This window comes from Ranitomeya imitator, chromosome 7 (genome assembly GCF_032444005.1).
Source record: "Ranitomeya imitator isolate aRanImi1 chromosome 7, aRanImi1.pri, whole genome shotgun sequence".
Taxonomy (NCBI): Eukaryota; Metazoa; Chordata; class Amphibia; order Anura; family Dendrobatidae; genus Ranitomeya; species Ranitomeya imitator.
The window spans coordinates 218,356,710-218,376,109 of NC_091288.1; the positions used below are offsets into that span (position 1 = coordinate 218,356,710).

Genomic DNA, 19,400 nt, shown 5'->3' on the forward strand with positions numbered 1-19,400 from the left:
AGAATATCCTCTGGCTCTGGGCACTGAGTAGATGGAGCTGTCCACCAGTCCTGGTGCTGATCTGTCATATTCCTATAGCAGGAGGACTACTACTCCCAGAATGTCCTCTGGTTCTGGGCCCTGAGTAGATGGAGCTGTCCACCAGTCCTGGTGCTGATCTGTCATATTCCTGTTGCTGGAGGACTACTACTCCCAGAATGTCCTCTGGTTCTGGGCCCTGAGTAGATGGAGCTGTCCACCAGTCCTGGTGCTGATCTGTCATATTCCTATAGCTGGAGGACTACTACTCCCAGAATGTCCTCTGGCTCTGGGCCCTGAGTAGATGGAGCTGTCCACCAGTCCTGGTGCTGATCTGTCATATTCCTGTTGCTGGAGGACTACTACTCCCAGAATGTCTTCTGGCTCTGGGCCCTGAGTAGATGGAGGTGTCCACCAGTCCTGGTGCTGATCTGTCATATTCCTATAGCTGGAGGACTACTACTCCCAGAATGTCCTCTGGCTCTGGGCCCTGAGTAGATGGAGCTGTCCACCAGTCCTGGTGCTGATCTGTCATATTCCTATAGCTGGAGGACCACTACTCCCAGAATATCCTCTGGCTCTGGGCACTGAGTAGATGGAGCTGTCCACCAGTCCTGGTGCTGATCTGTCATATTCCTATAGCAGGAGGACTACTACTCCCAGAATGTCCTCTGGTTCTGGGCCCTGAGTAGATGGAGCTGTCCACCAGTCCTGGTGCTGATCTGTCATATTCCTATAGCTGGAGGACTACTACTCCCAGAATGTCCTCTGGCTCTGGGCCCTGAGTAGATGGAGCTGTCCACCAGTCCTGGTGCTGATCTGTCATATTCCTATAGCAGGAGGACTACTACTCCCAGAATGTCCTCTGGCTCTGGGCCCTGAGTAGATGGAGCTGTCCACCAGTCCTGGTGCTGATCTATCACATTCCTATAGCTGGAGGACTACTACTCCCAGAATGTCCTCTGGCCCTGGGCCCTGAGTAGATGGAGCTGTCCACCAGTCCTGGTGCTGATCTGTCATATTCCTATAGCAGGAGGACTACTACTCCCAGAATGTCCTCTGGTTCTGGGCCCTGAGTAGATGGAGCTGTCCACCAGTCCTGGTGCTGATCTGTCATATTCCTATAGCTGGAGGACTACTACTCCCAGAATGTCCTCTGGCTCTGGGCCCTGAGTAGATGGAGCTGTCCACCAGTCCTGGTGCTGATCTGTCATATTCCTATAGCTGGAGGACTACTACTCCCAGAATGTCCTCTGGCTCTGGGCCCTGAGTAGATGGAGCTGTCCACCAGTCCTGGTGCTGATCTGTCATATTCCTATAGCTGGAGGACTACTACTCCCAGAATGTCCTCTGGCTCTGGGCCCTGAGTAGATGGAGCTGTCCACCAGTCCTGGTGCTGATCTATCACATTCCTATAGCTGGAGGACTACTACTCCCAGAATGTCTTCTGGCTCTGGGCCCTGAGTAGATGGAGCTGTCCACCAGTCCTGGTGCTGATCTGTCATATTCCTATAGCAGGAGGACTACTACTCCCAGAATGTCTTCTGTCTCTGGGCCCTGAGTAGATGGAGCTGTCCACCAGTCCTGGTGCTGATCTATCACATTCCTATAGCTGGAGGACTACTACTCCCAGAATGTCTTCTGGCTCTGGGCCCTGAGTAGATGGAGCTGTCCACCAGTCCTGGTGCTGATCTGTCATATTCCTATAGCAGGAGGACTACTACTCCCAGAATGTCTTCTGGCTCTGGGCCCTGAGTAGATGGAGCTGTCCACCAGTCCTGGTGCTGATCTGTCATATTCCTGTTGCTGGAGGACTACTACTCCCAGAATATCCTCTGGCTCTGGGCCCTGAGTAGATGGAGCTGTCCACCAGTCCTGGTGCTGATCTGTCATATTCCTATAGCAGGAGGACTACTACTCCCAGAATGTCCTCTGGCTCTGGGCCCTGAGTAGATGGAGCTGTCCACCAGTCCTGGTGCTGATCTGTCATATTCCTATAGCTGGAGGACTACTACTCCCAGAATGTCCTCTGGCTCTGGGCACTGAGTAGATGGAGCTGTCCACCAGTCCTGGTGCTGATCTGTCATATTCCTATAGCTGGAGGACTACTACTCCCAGAATGTCTTCTGGCTCTGGGCCCTGAGTAGATGGAGGTGTCCACCAGTCCTGGTGCTGATCTGTCATATTCCTGTTGCTGGAGGACTACTACTCCCAGAATGTCCTCTGGCTCTGGGCCCTGAGTAGATGGAGCTGTCCACCAGTCCTGGTGCTGATCTGTCATATTCCTATAGCAGGAGGACTACTACTCCCAGAATGTCCTCTGGCTCTGGGCCCTGAGTAGATGGAGCTGTCCACCAGTCCTGGTGCTGATCTGTCATATTCCTATAGCAGGAGGACTACTACTCCCAGAATGTCCTCTGGCTCTGGGCCCTGAGTAGATGGAGGTGTCCACCAGTCCTGGTGCTGATCTGTCATATTCCTATAGCTGGAGGACTACTACTCCCAGAATGTCTTCTGGCTCTGGGCCCTGAGTAGATGGAGCTGTCCACCAGTCCTGGTGCTGATCTGTCATATTCCTGTTGCTGGAGGACTACTACTCCCAGAATGTCCTCTGGCTCTGGGCCCTGAGTAGATGGAGCTGTCCACCAGTCCTGGTGCTGATCTGTCATATTCCTATAGCAGGAGGACTACTACTCCCAGAATGTCCTCTGGCTCTGGGCCCTGAGTAGATGGAGCTGTCCACCAGTCCTGGTGCTGATCTGTCATATTCCTATAGCAGGAGGACTACTACTCCCAGAATGTCCTCTGGCTCTGGGCCCTGAGTAGATGGAGCTGTCCACCAGTCCTGGTGCTGATCTGTCATATTCCTATAGCAGGAGGACTACTACTCCCAGAATGTCCTCTGGCTCTGGGCCCTGAGTAGATGGAGCTGTCCACCAGTCCTGGTGCTGATCTGTCATATTCCTATAGCAGGAGGACTACTACTCCCAGAATGTCCTCTGGCTCTGGGCCCTGAGTAGATGGAGCTGTCCACCAGTCCTGGTGCTGATCTGTCATATTCCTATAGCTGGAGGACTACTACTCCCAGAATGTCTTCTGGCTCTGGGCCCTGAGTAGATGGAGCTGTCCACCAGTCCTGGTGCTGATCTGTCATATTCCTGTTGCTGGAGGACTACTACTCCCAGAATGTCCTCTGGCTCTGGGCCCTGAGTAGATGGAGCTGTCCACCAGTCCTGGTGCTGATCTGTCATATTCCTATAGCAGGAGGACTACTACTCCCAGAATGTCCTCTGGCTCTGGGCCCTGAGTAGATGGAGCTGTCCACCAGTCCTGGTGCTGATCTGTCATATTCCTATAGCAGGAGGACTACTACTCCCAGAATGTCCACCAGTCCTGGTGCTGATCTGTCATATTCCTATAGCAGGAGGACTACTACTCCCAGAATGTCCACCCGTCCTGGTGCTGACGCCACAGATTAAGCGCCAGTAATTGGCAGATTTCCCTGCACTGGGGGGCTCGGTCTGGCATTGGCCTTCTTGCAGGGAGCCCCCCGTCTGGCCATGAATGGAGCAGCCGCAGTTTTCCTGGCTATGGGGGTCTCGGAGCTCCTTTCTTTACAGGGCAGATAATGAAGCCTGGGGCAGGGGGGGGAGATAACGATGCTGCATCACGTGCCCACAGTCCAGGGTAAATGCAAAGGAAAATAAAAAGAAATATATATATTATTATTATTTGCAAATTAGCCTCCAAAGGGTTAACGCCCTATTCACCGTGGGGGAGCAGATTTTGTCTGGGTCCCATCTGGCCGCACGTTTCCCGTCCCCTCCCTCCCCCTCCCTCCCCTATTGATTCAGCTTTGGGTAAAGGATCACCTTCAGCCGTCAGACCCCCACATAGCGGCACCCTGCAGGACTCACCCAGACACCCCCATATACCACAGCAGCGGGGGCCGGAGAGGAGGGGGCTCCGTCTTGTAGGTGGGAGCGAGGAGCTGCACCTTTCCCATAAGACACAAGGAGGTGCATGTTTGCTGGAGCAGCATCCGTCAGCACCGCCGGGGAGCAGATCTGCCCCGTCTCCCTGGATACACAGCCCCGTCTGGGGTAGATCTGCAGGATGCGGGCTCTGGACGCCGTCTGCTCCGTCATCGTACTGCTCCTGGCCGCCGTCAGAGGTGAGCTGCATGGCCGCGGAGTGCTGCATGGCCGCGGAGTGCTGCATGGCCGCGGAGTGCTGCATGGCCGCGGAGTGCTGCATGGCCGCGGAGTGCTGCATGGCCGCGGAGTGCTGCATGGCCGCGGAGTGCTGCATGGCCGCGGAGTGCTGCAGTGCCGGCTCCTCCACATATAGGATGCATGCAGAATAACGGAAAAAACATCAAAAGATAGGAGACGGGCTGTGGGGGCATTTATGGGGCACGCAGGGTCTATAGGGGCCGGCGATCGCCTGCAACGTATATGGAAAAAAAAAGGGGCCAGTGTCTTCCATTGTGTGCGCTCCGCTGCACGCCGGGGCTGCTGGAGGAGACATAGAGATGCTGTGCTGATGTATACGGGGGGCGCCTACGGAGGCACAATAGACCCCGGGCCGGCGGGGGCCATGTCACCTGCATGTGGCTGCCTGGCGGAGGCCTGAGCGCGGTGAGGAAGGGGTTAACCGCGGTGGAGCAGACAGTGTGCCGTCTCGCTCCTCCCGGCTCCCAGGAGTGGGGCGATCTTTTTTAGGATTCGACCATGTTTGCGGAACATTTAATCAGGGTCATCCCGAATGTGTCGCCTCGATCGCAGCCTCATTGCTCGGTCATGTTCTCGCCTCCACCTTCCTCTGCCGTCATTAGCCTCGTTCTTCTGCCGCCACCTCGCCGCGCACTCGTCATGTTTCCTGCCCCATTATGCTATATCGTATCACATTATGTTCTGTATTTTATTATCCATTATGTCGTGTTCTATCCTATTATATATATCATGTTCTCTTCCATTATATCTTATTACATCCTGTTCTGCCCCATTATTTTATATTCTATTATATTCTATTTTGTTCTGTTCCATCGTATTTTATTATCCATTATATCGTTTTCTATCCTATGTTATATATTATGTTCTGTTCCATTATTTGACGTTATATCGTGTTCTGTCCTATTATATATTTATCACATATTATACATATTTTGTTCTGTTCCATTGTATTTTATTATCCATTATATAGTTTTCTATTCTATAATATATATTGTGCTCTGCCCCATTATTTTATGACCCATTATATTATATTATATTTTGTCCTATTATAAATATTTTCTTCTGCCCCATTATTTTATATTGTATTATATTATATTTTGTTCTGTTCTTGTATTTTTTTATCCATTATATTGTTTTCTATCCTATTATATATATTATGTTCTGTTCCATTATATTGTATCTTATTATATCCTGTTCTTCCCCATTATTTTATATTATATTCTGTCCTATTATATATTTTATTCTGTCGCATTGTATGTTATTATCCGTTACATTGTTTTCTGTCCTATTATATATATCGTATTCTGTCCTATTATATATTTATTACATATTATATATATTATGTTCTGTTCCATAATGACGTTGATGTTTCTCTACTTTGTATTCTATCCCCTTACGTTGTATTGTGCCGTCACATTACATGACACAATGTCCCCGATTCTGGCGGAACAGCCTGGGATGGGATTATTTAGGCACGGCGTCCCCTCCCGTGCACGGCAGCAGACATATTGTGGGCCCATATTTGTAGGGCTCATATCTACACATATTGGCCCCTGAGTCGTCCTCGTTTCTCGGGATGTTACAGGCCCGATCCTATGTCTGCGCCTAGGAGAGCTGGGTGACAACCAATATGGCCGTCATTAGCCACCTAATGGTTGTCGCACGATTGGCCACCACTGTCGCCATGATGTTCCGTGAAGAGGTACCAAATGGCGACCCAGCTAGCGCCATCCACAGTGGGTCATTGACACTGGGGGTTCTGGTTGGCCCCTCACCCCACTTCCTGCAATGAGGCAGTTTTGTCATGCAGGGGACTGGAGAAGCGGTGTGCTGGGTGCCGTCACCCAACTTTTAATCAAGAAATGACTGAGTGACATTATTGACACGTAATAGAGGAGGGGGACTACTTTTATATGGAAGTCGAGATGTAGGAAGAGTTTCCTTGTAGCAGCCAATCAGATTACAGCTTACATTATCCCATTGCAGGTTAGAAAATGAAATCAGTGGTATGATTGGCTGATATGGGCCAGTGTAGAGGAGTAAGAGCAGTTTCTCCATAACAACCAATCAGATTCCAGTTTACATTTTCACAGTGTAGATTTGAATTGAAAGCTGTGCCATGATTGGTTGCTAGAGGCCATTGTAGAGAAGAAGGAACCAATGAGATTCCAGCTTATATTATCCTAGGGCAGATTATAAAATGAAAGCTGCGATATAATTGGTTGCTACAGGCCCATACTTTCATGTTTGCGCCATTGAGGCCTTGTTTCTATGAGTGTTTAGATTAAATCCACAGATACACTGTGCGCAGTGGGGGGATTGTGGCGACTCGTGGTGGGATTTCCGTGGAGTGACGCTGTTTTCGTGTTCCTCCCTCAGGACTTCCCCTACTGGACAATGAAGCCACTGAAGCCCCCGATTTGCTGCACATGCCTGCCCCGGGCCGCTCGGACCCCCTGTCCCTGGAGCAGCTGGTGCATCAGGCCGTCATGAAGAAGGATTTCTTGGGGCAGGAAGGATTCTTCACAGGTGAGAGATCCGGCTCCTGGCAGCCAATCCCATTGCAGCTTTCACTCTGAGCAATGGCGGGAGTGGTTGCTAAGGGCAACGGCGCCGCTGCACATTACCGCTTGATCCTGCATTACCGCCTGCACAGAGTCTGATTGCTTTTCTTCAGCGATTTCCATCCCAAAAAAGCCAGAACTGTGTCGGCCGCCATATCAGAGCTCACATCAATCCCCCGCCCCAGGGCAGAATTACACAAGTGCTGACCACCTAAGGACAGCGATGATCAGTGGGATGGCAAAGCCCACCAGAGACGTCCCCGGACAGGCGAGTACGCTGCCAGAGCTGTCCCTGAAGGGCCCAAACCATGTCTGTGTAGCATTGCTGAGGGGCTGGCCTGGGGTCCGCTGCCATATTGTGTCCACAATGGATGTAATCCAGACACAAATAGGACTGTGCAAAAGGTTTAGGCAAAAAACTGCTCCAAAGTAAGAAGCTTCATACATAGAAGTGGTAATAAATTACTTCTATCAATGGGTAAGATATAAAGTGCATGAACGAACGAGAAATATAAATCCTATCAATATCTGGTGACGGCCCTTCACCTCCATCATCAGTATATAGTGACCGCCCGTCTCCTCCATCGTCAGTATCTGGTGACCGCCCATCGCCTCCATCATCACTATCTGGTGACCGCCCGTCTCCTCCATCATCAGTATCTGGTGACCGCCCCTCACCTCCATCATCAGTATCTGGTGACCGCCCGTCTCCTCCATCATCAGTATCTGGTGACCGCCCGTCTCCTCCATCATTAGTATCTGGTGACCGCCCGTCTCCTCCATCATCAGTATCTGGTGACCGCCCGTCTCCTCCATCATCAGTATCTGGTGACCACCCGTCTCCTCCATCATCAGTATCTGGTGACTGCCCATCACCTCCATCATCAGTATCTGGTCACCTCCATCATCAGTATATAGTGACCGCCCGTCTCCTCCATCATCAGTATCTGGTGACCACCCGTCTCCTCCATCATCAGTATCTGGTGACTGCCCGTCTCCTCCATCATCAGTATCTGGTGACCGCCCGTCTCCTCCATCATCAGTATCTGGTGACCACCCGTCTCCTCCATCATCAGTATCTGGTGACTGCCCATCACCTCCATCATCAGTATCTGGTCACCTCCATCATCAGTATATAGTGACCGCCCGTCTCCTCCATCATCAGTATCTGGTGACCACCCGTCTCCTCCATCATCAGTATCTGGTGACTGCCCGTCTCCTCCATCATCAGTATCTGGTGACCACCCGTCTCCTCCATCATCAGTATCTGGTGACCGCCCGTCTCCTCCATCATCAGTATCTGGTGACCGCCCGTCTCCTCCATCATCAGTATCTGGTGACCGCCCGTCTCCTCCATCATCAGTATCTGGTGACCGCCCGTCTCCTCCATCATCAGTATCTGGTGACCGCCCGTCTCCTCCATCATCAGTATCTGGTGACCTCCTGTCTCCTCCATCATCAGTATCAAGTGACCGCCCGTCACCTCCATCATCAGTATCTGGTAACCGCCCGTCACCTCCATCATCAGTGTCTGGTGACCGCCCCTCACCTCAATCATCAGTATCTGGTGACCGCCCGTCTCCTCCATCATCAGTATCTGGTGACCGCCCCTCACCTCCATCATCAGTATCTGGTGACCGCCCGTCTCCTCCATCATTAGTATCTGGTGACCTCCCGTCTCCTCCATCATCAGTATCTGGTGACTGCCCATCTCCTCCATCATCAGTATCTGGTGACCGCCCGTCTCCTCCATCATTAGTATCTGGTGACCGCCCGTCTCCTCCATCATCAGTATCTGGTGACCGCCCGTCTCCTCCATCATCAGTATCTGGTGACCGCCCGTCTCCTCCATCATCAGTATCTGGTGACCTCCTGTCTCCTCCATCATCAGTATCAAGTGACCGCCCGTCACCTCCATCATCAGTATCTGGTAACCGCCCGTCACCTCCATCATCAGTGTCTGGTGACCGCCCCTCACCTCAATCATCAGTATCTGGTGACCGCCCGTCTCCTCCATCATCAGTATCTGGTGACCGCCCCTCACCTCCATCATCAGTATCTGGTGACCGCCCGTCTCCTCCATCATTAGTATCTGGTGACCTCCCGTCTCCTCCATCATCAGTATCTGGTGACCGCCCATCACCTCCATCATCAGTATCTGGTGACCGCCCATCTCCTCCATCATCAGTATCTGGTGACCGCCCGTCTCCTCCATCATTAGTATCTGGTGACCGCCCGTCTCCTCCATCATTAGTATCTGGTGACCTCCCATCTCCTCCATCATCAGTATCTGGTGACTGCCCATCTCCTCCATCATCAGTATCTGGTGACCGCCCGTCACCTCCATCATCAGTATCTGGTGACCGCCTGTCACCTCCATCATCAGTATCTGGTCTCCTCCATCATCAGTATCTGGTGACCGCCCGTCTCCTCCATCATCAGTATCTGTTGACCGCCCGTCACCTCCATCATCAGTATCTGGTGACCGCCCGTCTCCTCCATCATCAGTATCTGGTGACCACCCATCACCTCCATCATCAGTATCTGGTGACTGCCCGTCTCCTCCATCATCAGTATCTGGTGACCACCCATCACCTCCATCATCAGTATCTGGTGACCGCCCGTCTCCTCCATCATCAGTATCTGGTGACCGCCCGTCTCCTCCATCATCAGTATCTGGTGACTGCCCGTCGCCTCCATCATCAGTACCTGGAGACTGCCCATTACCTCCATCATCAGTATCTGGTGACCGCCCGTCTCCTCCATCATCAGTATCTGGTGACCGCCCGTCTCCTCCATCATCAGTATCTGGTGACCGCCCGTCACCTCCATCATCAGTATCTGGTGACCGCCCATCACCTCCATCATCAGTATCTGGTGACCGCCCGTATCCTCCATCATCAGTATCTGGTGACCACCCATCACCTCCATCATCAGTATCTGGTGACCGCCCGTCTCCTCCATCATCAGTATCTGGTGACCGCCCGTATCCTCCATCATCAGTATCTGGTGACCGCCCGTCTCCTCCATCATCAGTATCTGGTGACCGCCCGTCACCTCCATCATCAGTATCTGGTGACCGCCCGTCTCCTCCATCATCAGTATCTGGTGACCGCCCGTCACCTCCATCATCAGTATCTAGTGACCGCCCGTCGCCTCCATCATCAGTAGCTGGTGACCGCCCGTCACCTCCATCATCAGTATCTGGTGACTGCCCGTCGCCTCCATCATCAGTAGCTGGTGACTGCCCGTCACCTCCATCATCAGTATCTGGTGACCGCCCGTCACCTCCATCATCAGTATCTGGTGACCGCCCGTCTCCTCCATCATCAGTACCTGGAGACTGCCCATTACCTCCATCATCAGTATCTGGTGACCGCCCGTCTCCTCCATTATCAGTATCTGGTGACCGCCCGTCACCTCCATCATCAGTATCTGGTGACCGCCCGTCACCTCCATCATCAGTATCTGGTGACTGCCCGTCGCCTCCATCATCAGTAGCTGGTGACTGCCGTCACCTCCATCATCAGTATCTGGTGACTGCCCGTCACCTCCATCATCAGTATCTGGTGACCGCCCGTCACCTCCATCATCAGTATCTGGTGGCTGCCCGTCGCCTCCATCATCAGTATCTGGTGACCGCCCGTCACCTCCATCATCAGTATCTGGTGACCGCCCGTCACCTCCATCATCAGTATCTGGTGACCGCCCGTCTCCTCCATCATCAGTATCTGGTGACCGCCCGTCTCCTCCATCATCAGTATCTGGTGACCGCCCGTCTCCTCCATCATCAGTATCTGGTGACCTCCTGTCTCCTCCATCATCAGTATCAAGTGACCGCCCGTCACCTCCATCATCAGTATCTGGTAACCGCCCGTCACCTCCATCATCAGTGTCTGGTGACCGCCCCTCACCTCAATCATCAGTATCTGGTGACCGCCCGTCTCCTCCATCATCAGTATCTGGTGACCGCCCCTCACCTCCATCATCAGTATCTGGTGACCGCCCGTCTCCTCCATCATTAGTATCTGGTGACCTCCCGTCTCCTCCATCATCAGTATCTGGTGACTGCCCATCTCCTCCATCATCAGTATCTGGTGACCGCCCGTCTCCTCCATCATTAGTATCTGGTGACCGCCCGTCTCCTCCATCATCAGTATCTGGTGACCGCCCGTCTCCTCCATCATCAGTATCTGGTGACCGCCCGTCTCCTCCATCATCAGTATCTGGTGACCTCCTGTCTCCTCCATCATCAGTATCAAGTGACCGCCCGTCACCTCCATCATCAGTATCTGGTAACCGCCCGTCACCTCCATCATCAGTGTCTGGTGACCGCCCCTCACCTCAATCATCAGTATCTGGTGACCGCCCGTCTCCTCCATCATCAGTATCTGGTGACCTCCCGTCTCCTCCATCATTAGTATCTGGTGACCGCCCGTCTCCTCCATCATCAGTATCTGGTGACCGCCCATCACCTCCATCATCAGTATCTGGTGACCGCCCATCTCCTCCATCATCAGTATCTGGTGACCGCCCGTCTCCTCCATCATTAGTATCTGGTGACCGCCCGTCTCCTCCATCATTAGTATCTGGTGACCTCCCATCTCCTCCATCATCAGTATCTGGTGACTGCCCATCTCCTCCATCATCAGTATCTGGTGACCGCCCGTCACCTCCATCATCAGTATCTGGTGACCGCCCGTCACCTCCATCATCAGTATCTGGTGACCGCCCGTCACCTCCATCATCAGTATCTGGTGACTGCCCGTCGCCTCCATCATCAGTATCTGGTGACCGCCCGTCACCTCCATCATCAGTATCTGGTGACCGCCCGTCACCTCCATCATCAGTATCTGGTGACTGCCCCTCACCTCCATCATCAGTATCTGGTGACCGCCCGTCTCCTCCATCATTAGTATCTGGTGACCTCCCGTCTCCTCCATCATCAGTATCTGGTGACCGCCCATCACCTCCATCATCAGTATCTGGTGACCGCCCATCTCCTCCATCATCAGTATCTGGTGACCGCCCGTCTCCTCCATCATTAGTATCTGGTGACCGCCCGTCTCCTCCATCATTAGTATCTGGTGACCTCCCATCTCCTCCATCATCAGTATCTGGTGACTGCCCATCTCCTCCATCATCAGTATCTGGTGACCGCCCGTCACCTCCATCATCAGTATCTGGTGACCGCCCGTCACCTCCATCATCAGTATCTGGTCTCCTCCATCATCAGTATCTGGTGACCGCCCGTCTCCTCCATCATCAGTATCTGTTGACCGCCCGTCACCTCCATCATCAGTATCTGGTGACCGCCCGTCACCTCCATCATCAGTATCTGGTGACCGCCTGTCACCTCCATCATCAGTATCTGGTCTCCTCCATCATCAGTATCTGGTGACCGCCCGTCTCCTCCATCATCAGTATCTGTTGACCGCCCGTCACCTCCATCATCAGTATCTGGTGACCGCCCATCACCTCCATCATCAGTATCTGGTGACCGCCCGTCTCCTCCATCATCAGTATCTGGTGACTGCCCGTCTCCTCCATCATCAGTATCTGGTGACTGCCCGTCACCTCCATCATCAGTATCTGGTGACCGCCCGTCACCTCCATCATCAGTATCTGGTGACCACCCGTCACCTCCATCGTCAGTATCTGGTGACCACCCGTCTCCTCCATCGTCAGTATCTGGTGACCGCCCGTCTCCTCCATCATCAGTATCTGGTGACCGCCCGTCTCCTCCATCATCAGTATCTGGTGACCGCCCGTCTCCTCCATCATCAGTATCTGGTGACTGCCCGTCACCTCCATCATCAGTATCTGGTGACCGCCCGTCTCCTCCATCATCAGTATCTGGTAACCGCCCGTCACCTCCATCATCAGTATCTGGTGACCACCCGTCTCCTCCATCATCAGTATCTGGTGACCGCCCGTCACCTCCATCATCAGTATCTGGTGACCGCCCGTCACCTCCATCATCAGTATCTGGTGACCGCCCGTCTCCTCCATCATCAGTATCTGGTGACTGCCCGTCGCCTCCATCATCAGTAGCTGGTGACTGCCCGTCGCCTCCATCATCAGTATCTGGTGACCGCCCGTCACCTCCATCATCAGTATCTGGTGACCGCCCGTCTCCTCCATCATCAGTATCTGGTGACTGCCCGTCGCCTCCATCATCAGTAGCTGGTGACTGCCCGTCGCCTCCATCATCAGTAGCTGGTGACTGCCCGTCGCCTCCATCATCAGTAGCTGGTGACTGCCCGTCGCCTCCATCATCAGTATCTGGTGACCGCCCATCACCTCCATCATCAGTATCTGGTGACCGCCCGTCTCCTCCATCATCAGTATCTGGTGACTGCCCGTCACCTCCATCATCAGTATCTGGTGACCGCCCGTCACCTCCATCATCAGTATCTGGTGACCGCCCGTCACCTCCATCATCAGTATCTGGTGACCGCCCGTCACCTCCATCGTCAGTATCTGGTGACCACCCGTCTCCTCCATCGTCAGTATCTGGTGACCGCCCGTCTCCTCCATCATCAGTATCTGGTGACCGCCCGTCTCCTCCATCATCAGTATCTGGTGACTGCCCGTCACCTCCATCATCAGTATCTGGTGACCGCCCGTCTCCTCCATCATCAGTATCTGGTAACCGCCCGTCACCTCCATCATCAGTATCTGGTGACCACCCGTCTCCTCCATCATCAGTATCTGGTGACCGCCCGTCACCTCCATCATCAGTATCTGGTGACCGCCCGTCACCTCCATCATCAGTATCTGGTGACCGCCCGTCTCCTCCATCATCAGTATCTGGTGACTGCCCGTCGCCTCCATCATCAGTAGCTGGTGACTGCCCGTCGCCTCCATCATCAGTATCTGGTGACCGCCCGTCACCTCCATCATCAGTATCTGGTGACCGCCCGTCTCCTCCATCATCAGTATCTGGTGACTGCCCGTCGCCTCCATCATCAGTAGCTGGTGACTGCCCGTCACCTCCATCATCAGTATCTGGTGACTGCCCGTCGCCTCCATCATCAGTATCTGGTGACTGCCCGTCGCCTCCATCATCAGTATCTGGTGACCGCCCGTCTCCTCCATCATCAGTATCTGGTGACCGCCCGTCACCTCCATCATCAGTATCTGGTGATCGTCCGTCTCCTCCATCATCAGTATCTGGTGACCGCCCGTCTCCTCCATCATCAGTATCTGGTGACTGCCCGTCGCCTCCATCATCAGTAGCTGGTGACTGCCCGTCGCCTCCATCATCAGTAGCTGGTGACTGCCCGTCACCTCCATCATCAGTATCTGGTGACTGCCCGTCGCCTCCATCATCAGTAGCTGGTGACTGCCCGTCACCTCCATCATCAGTATCTGGTGACCGCCCGTCTCCTCCATCATCAGTATCTGGTGACCGCCCGTCTCCTCCATCATCAGTATCTGGTGACCACCCGTCTCCTCCATCATCAGTATCTGGTGACTGCCCGTCGCCTCCATCATCAGTAGCTGGTGACTGCCCGTCGCCTCCATCACATACTGTTGTACTAATAGTCTTCCCGGACTGTTGGATGCCGGAGTATCGGACGCTCCTGTATATCACAACCTATAAAATCCGCGTCTATCATTCCTGACAATATTTACGAGTCTCCAGTTCCTTGCGAATCAATAATATCTTTCATAATGAACATTAATCAGCCCTTCGATGGCCGCCCCGCGCTTGTTGTGGCCGCAGATTATAATAATTGATCCCATCTCTAATAACTATTCACTGGTGTCAGGAAATATGTACTGGATCCAGGAGAATCTGGTGGATCTGAACAGGTGGAGCAACCTGTGCTATGCTCCACACACTTCCAAGGCTGCAGTCACAGGTCTTACTCTCCACCCAGATCTTGAGCTGCATCTTATACTGCACTCACCTCCAGAGCTCCATTTACCACTTACTGTTCTTATACTCCACTCAACTCCGAAGCCGCATTCATTGTTCTTATTCTCAACTCCCCTCCAGAGCTGCATTCACTGTTCTTATACTTCACTCACCTTCAGAGCTGCATTCACTGTTCTTATACTTCACTCCCCTCCAGAGCTGCATTCACTGTTCTTATACTTCACTCATCTCCAGAGCTACATTCACTGTTCTTATGCTTCACTCACCTCCAGAGCTGCATTCACTGTTCTTATACTTCACTCACCTTCAGAGCTGCATTCACTGTTCTTATACTTCACTCATCTCCAGAGCTGCATTCACTGTTCTTATACTTCACTCACCTTCAGAGCTGCATTCACTGTTCTTATACTTCACTCACCTTCAGAGCTGCATTCACTGTTCTTATACTTCACTCATCTCCAGAGCTGCATTCACTGTTCTTATGCTTCACTCACCTTCAGAGCTGCATTCACTGTTCTTATACTTCACTCACCTTCAGAGCTGCATTCACTGTTCTTATACTTCACTCACCTTCAGAGCTACATTCACTGTTCTTATACTTCACTCATCTCCAGAGCTGCATTCACTGTTCTTATACTTCACTCACCTTCAGAGCTGCATTCACTGTTCTTATACTTCACTCACCTTCAGAGCTGCATTCACTGTTCTTATACTTCACTCATCTCCAGAGCTGCATTCACTGTTCTTATACTTCACTCACTTCAGAGCTGCATTCACTGTTCTTATACTTCACTCATCTCCAGAGCAGCAGTCACTGTTCTTATGCTTCACTCACCTTCAGAGCTGCATTCACTGTTCTTATACTTCACTCACCTTCAGAGCTACATTCACTGTTCTTATACTTCACTCATCTCCAGAGCTGCATTCACTGTTCTTATGCTTCACTCACCTTCAGAGCTGCATTCACTGTTCTTATACTTCACTCACCTTCAGAGCTGCATTCACTGTTTTTATACTTCACTCACCTTCAGAGCTGCATTCACTGTTCTTATACTTCACTCACCTCCAGAGCAGCATTCACTGTTCTTATACTTCACTCCCCTCCAGAGCTGCATTCACTGTTCTTATACTTCACTCACCTTCAGAGCTGCATTCACTGTTCTTATACTTCACTCATCTCCAGAGCAGCAGTCACTGTTCTTATGCTTCACTCACCTTCAGAGCTGCATTCACTGTTCTTATACTTCACTCACCTTCAGAGCTACATTCACTGTTCTTATACTTCACTCATCTCCAGAGCTGCATTCACTGTTCTTATGCTTCACTCACCTTCAGAGCTGCATTCACTGTTCTTATACTTCACTCACCTTCAGAGCTGCATTCACTGTTTTTATACTTCACTCACCTTCAGAGCTGCATTCACTGTTCTTATACTTCACTCACCTCCAGAGCAGCATTCACTGTTCTTATACTTCACTCCCCTCCAGAGCTGCATTCACTGTTCTTATACTTCACTCACCTTCAGAGCTGCATTCACTGTTCTTATACTTCACTCACCTTCAGAGCTGCATTCACTGTTCTTATACTTCACTCATCTCCAGAGCTGCATTCACTGTTCTTATGCTTCACTCACCTTCAGAGCTGCATTCACTGTTCTTATACTTCACTCACCTTCAGAGCTGCATTCACTGTTTTTATACTTCACTCACCTTCAGAGCTGCATTCACTGTTCTTATACTTCACTTACCTCCAGAGCAGCATTCACTGTTCTTATACTTCACTCACCTCCAGAGCAGCATTCACTGTTCTTATACTTCACTCACCTTCAGAGCTGCATTCACTGTTTTTATACTTCACTCACCTTCAGAGCTGCATTCACTGTTCTTATACTTGACTCACCTCCAGAGCTGCAGTCACTGTTCTTATACTCACCTAAAGAGCAGCATTCATTGTTATTACAGTTCACTCACCTCCAGAGCAGCATTCGCCGTTCTTATATTCCCTTCACCTTTGAAGCTGCATTCATTGTTCTTACACTCTATTCACCTCCAGAGCTGCATTCATTGTTCTTACACTCTATTCACCTCCAGAGCTGCATTCATCATTCCTATACCCCACTCACCTGTAGAGCCACAATCACTGTTCATTTTCTCGCACCTTTAGAACTACATTCGTAATTGATATTCTCTAGTCACCTCCAAATCTGCCTTTCCAGTTCTTATCCCCACATCATTTGCCAGGTTGCATTGCAGGAGATACTCTTTTCAGCAGGCACAATATTTTATGGGGTGGTGCGCGCACATTCATATATTGTCTGGAGTCCGCTTTATACTGTTAGCAGCTGATAAGACAGGGATTGTAAATGCAGCTTTAGCTGTGACTGGAGAATTAGGGTATGTGCACACGTTGCGGATTCCATTGCAGATTTTTCCTGCGTTTTACCTGCGGATTCACCGCGGATTTAGTGCAGTTTTTGTGCAGATTTCACCTGCGGTTTTACACCTGTGGATTCCTATTAAGGAATAGGTGTAAAATGCTGCGGAATCCGCACAAAGAATTGACACGCTGCAGAAAATAAACCGCAACAATTCAGCACAGAATTTTCCGCAGCTTCTGCACAGCGGATTTGGTTTTCCATAGCTTCACATGGTACTGTACAACACATGGAAAACAGCTGCAGATCCGCAGCGTCAAATCCGCAATATGCGCACATAGCCTAAGGCCGGGATCACACACAGCGAGATACGGCCGAGTCTCGCAGGTTAAAAACAAGCTCTGGCACTGGCACTCCGGAGCGGAGCGTGCGGCCGCATAGCAATACATGGAGCTGCACGCTCCGCTCCGGAGTGCCGGTGCCAGAGCTTGTTTTTAACCTGCGAGACTCGGCCGTATCTCGCTGTGTGTGATCCCGGCCTAAGAGTTGTAGATGCAGCTCTTGGTGTGACTAGAGCATGAAGCAGAATGCAGCTTGGCCCCGGCGCTGGGATTTTGTGAGCTGCGGTGCCGCTTCTCTGTATGGTGGGACAGTGCAGGCAGTGATGTCCTCAGTAACGTCCTCAGCACTCACCAGTTTTGTTAGAAGGTTTCTCTTCTTCTATAATTTGTGTATTTACTGCATAACTTATATCACTGGGCCCCAAAACTCCAGGGCCCGGGAGAGCGTGAGCTCTGCACCAAGAGATGCAGTGAAATACTTGGACCCCAGAGCTTGTGTGTAGAGGGGGAATCCGGCAGGAGCACACACAAGACAGCAGAAGATCGTTACTCTCAGTGAGGCGATGAGCTTGATGGTTCCACAATCTCACACCAGGCCGCCTCGCTCTCTGGTGCAGCGTCCTGCTGGAGCTTGTCTAGCGCTGTGTTCACACGTACAGCCTTCCTGTCACCGTAATCACATCGCAGCCCCTGACACTCAGGAACCGGGCTCTTGTCTGTCTCTGGTGGGACAGTCCTGCTCACTCCCAGCCATCAGCTCCCAGACTCCTCTGATGTGGCTATTCCTCGCCCCGCACAGGCGGTTATCTCCTCGCCCCGCACAGGCGGTTATCTCCTCACTCCTCACAGGCGGTTATCTCCTCGCCCCGCACAGGCGGTTATCTCCTCACTCCTCACAGGCGGTTATCTCCTCACTCCTCACAGGCGGTTATCTCCTCGCCCCGCACAGGCGGTTATCTCCTCACTCCTCACAGGCGGTTATCTCCTCACTCCTCACAGGCGGTTATCTCCTCACTCCTCACAGGCGGTTATCTCCTCGCCCCGCACAGGCGGTTATCTCCTCACTCCTCACAGGCGGTTATCTCCTCGCCCCTCACAGGCGGTTATCTCCTCACCCCTCACAGGCGGTTATCTCCTTGCCCCCTCACAGGCGGTTATCTCCTCACCCCTCACAGGCGGTTATCTCCTCGCCCCTCACAGGCGGTTATCTCTTCACCCCTCACAGGCGATTATCTCTTCGCCCCTCACAGGCGGTTATCTCCTCGCCCCTCACAGGCTGTTATCTCCTCGCCCCTCACAGGCTGTTATCTCCTCGCCCCTCACAGGCGGTTATCTCCTCGCCCCTCACAGGCGGTTATCCCCTCGCCCCCTCATAGGCGGTTATCTTCTCACCCCTCACAGGCGGTTATCTCCTCACCCCTCACAGGTGGTTATCTCCTCACCCCTCACAGGTCTTTATCTCCTCACCCCTCACAGGTGATTATCTCCTCACCCCTCACAGGCGGTTATCTCTTCACCCCTCACAGGTGATTATCTCCTCACCCCTCACAGGTGATTATCTCCTCACCCCTCACAGGTGATTATCTCCTCACCTTTCACAGGCGGTTATCTCTTCACCCCTCACAGGTGATTATCTCCTCACCCCTCACAGGTGGTTATCTCTTCATCCCTCACAGGTGATTATCTCCTCGCCCCTCACAGGCGGTTATCTCTTCACCCCTCACAGGTGATTATCTCCTCACCCCTCACAGGTGGTTATCTCTTCACCCCTCACAGGCGGTTATCTCTTCACCCCTCACAGGTGATTATCTCCTCGCCCCTCACAGGCGGTTATCTCTTCACCCCTCACAGGCGGTTGGTTATCTTCTCACTCCTAACAGGCGGTTATCTCCTCGCCCCGCACAGGCGGTTATCTCCTCGCCCCGCACAGGCGGTTATCTCCTCACTCCTCACAGGCGGTTATCTCCTCGCCCCGCACAG

The 19,400-nt window shown here is 52.2% G+C and overlaps 1 protein-coding gene across 1 annotated transcript in view; it reads left to right on the forward strand.

The window, feature by feature from the left end:
- The first annotated feature begins 3,622 nt into the window (after positions 1-3,622).
- Positions 3,623-19,400, forward strand: part of SEZ6L2 (seizure related 6 homolog like 2) — a 58,361-nt gene continuing 42,583 nt past the window's right edge. Inside the window, exons 1-2 of the mRNA XM_069735007.1 lie at positions 3,623-4,192; positions 6,633-6,782. Of these exons, the coding sequence (XP_069591108.1) occupies positions 4,135-4,192; positions 6,633-6,782 (208 nt within the window). The 5' untranslated portion in view covers positions 3,623-4,134. The remainder of the gene's footprint in view (positions 4,193-6,632; positions 6,783-19,400) is intronic.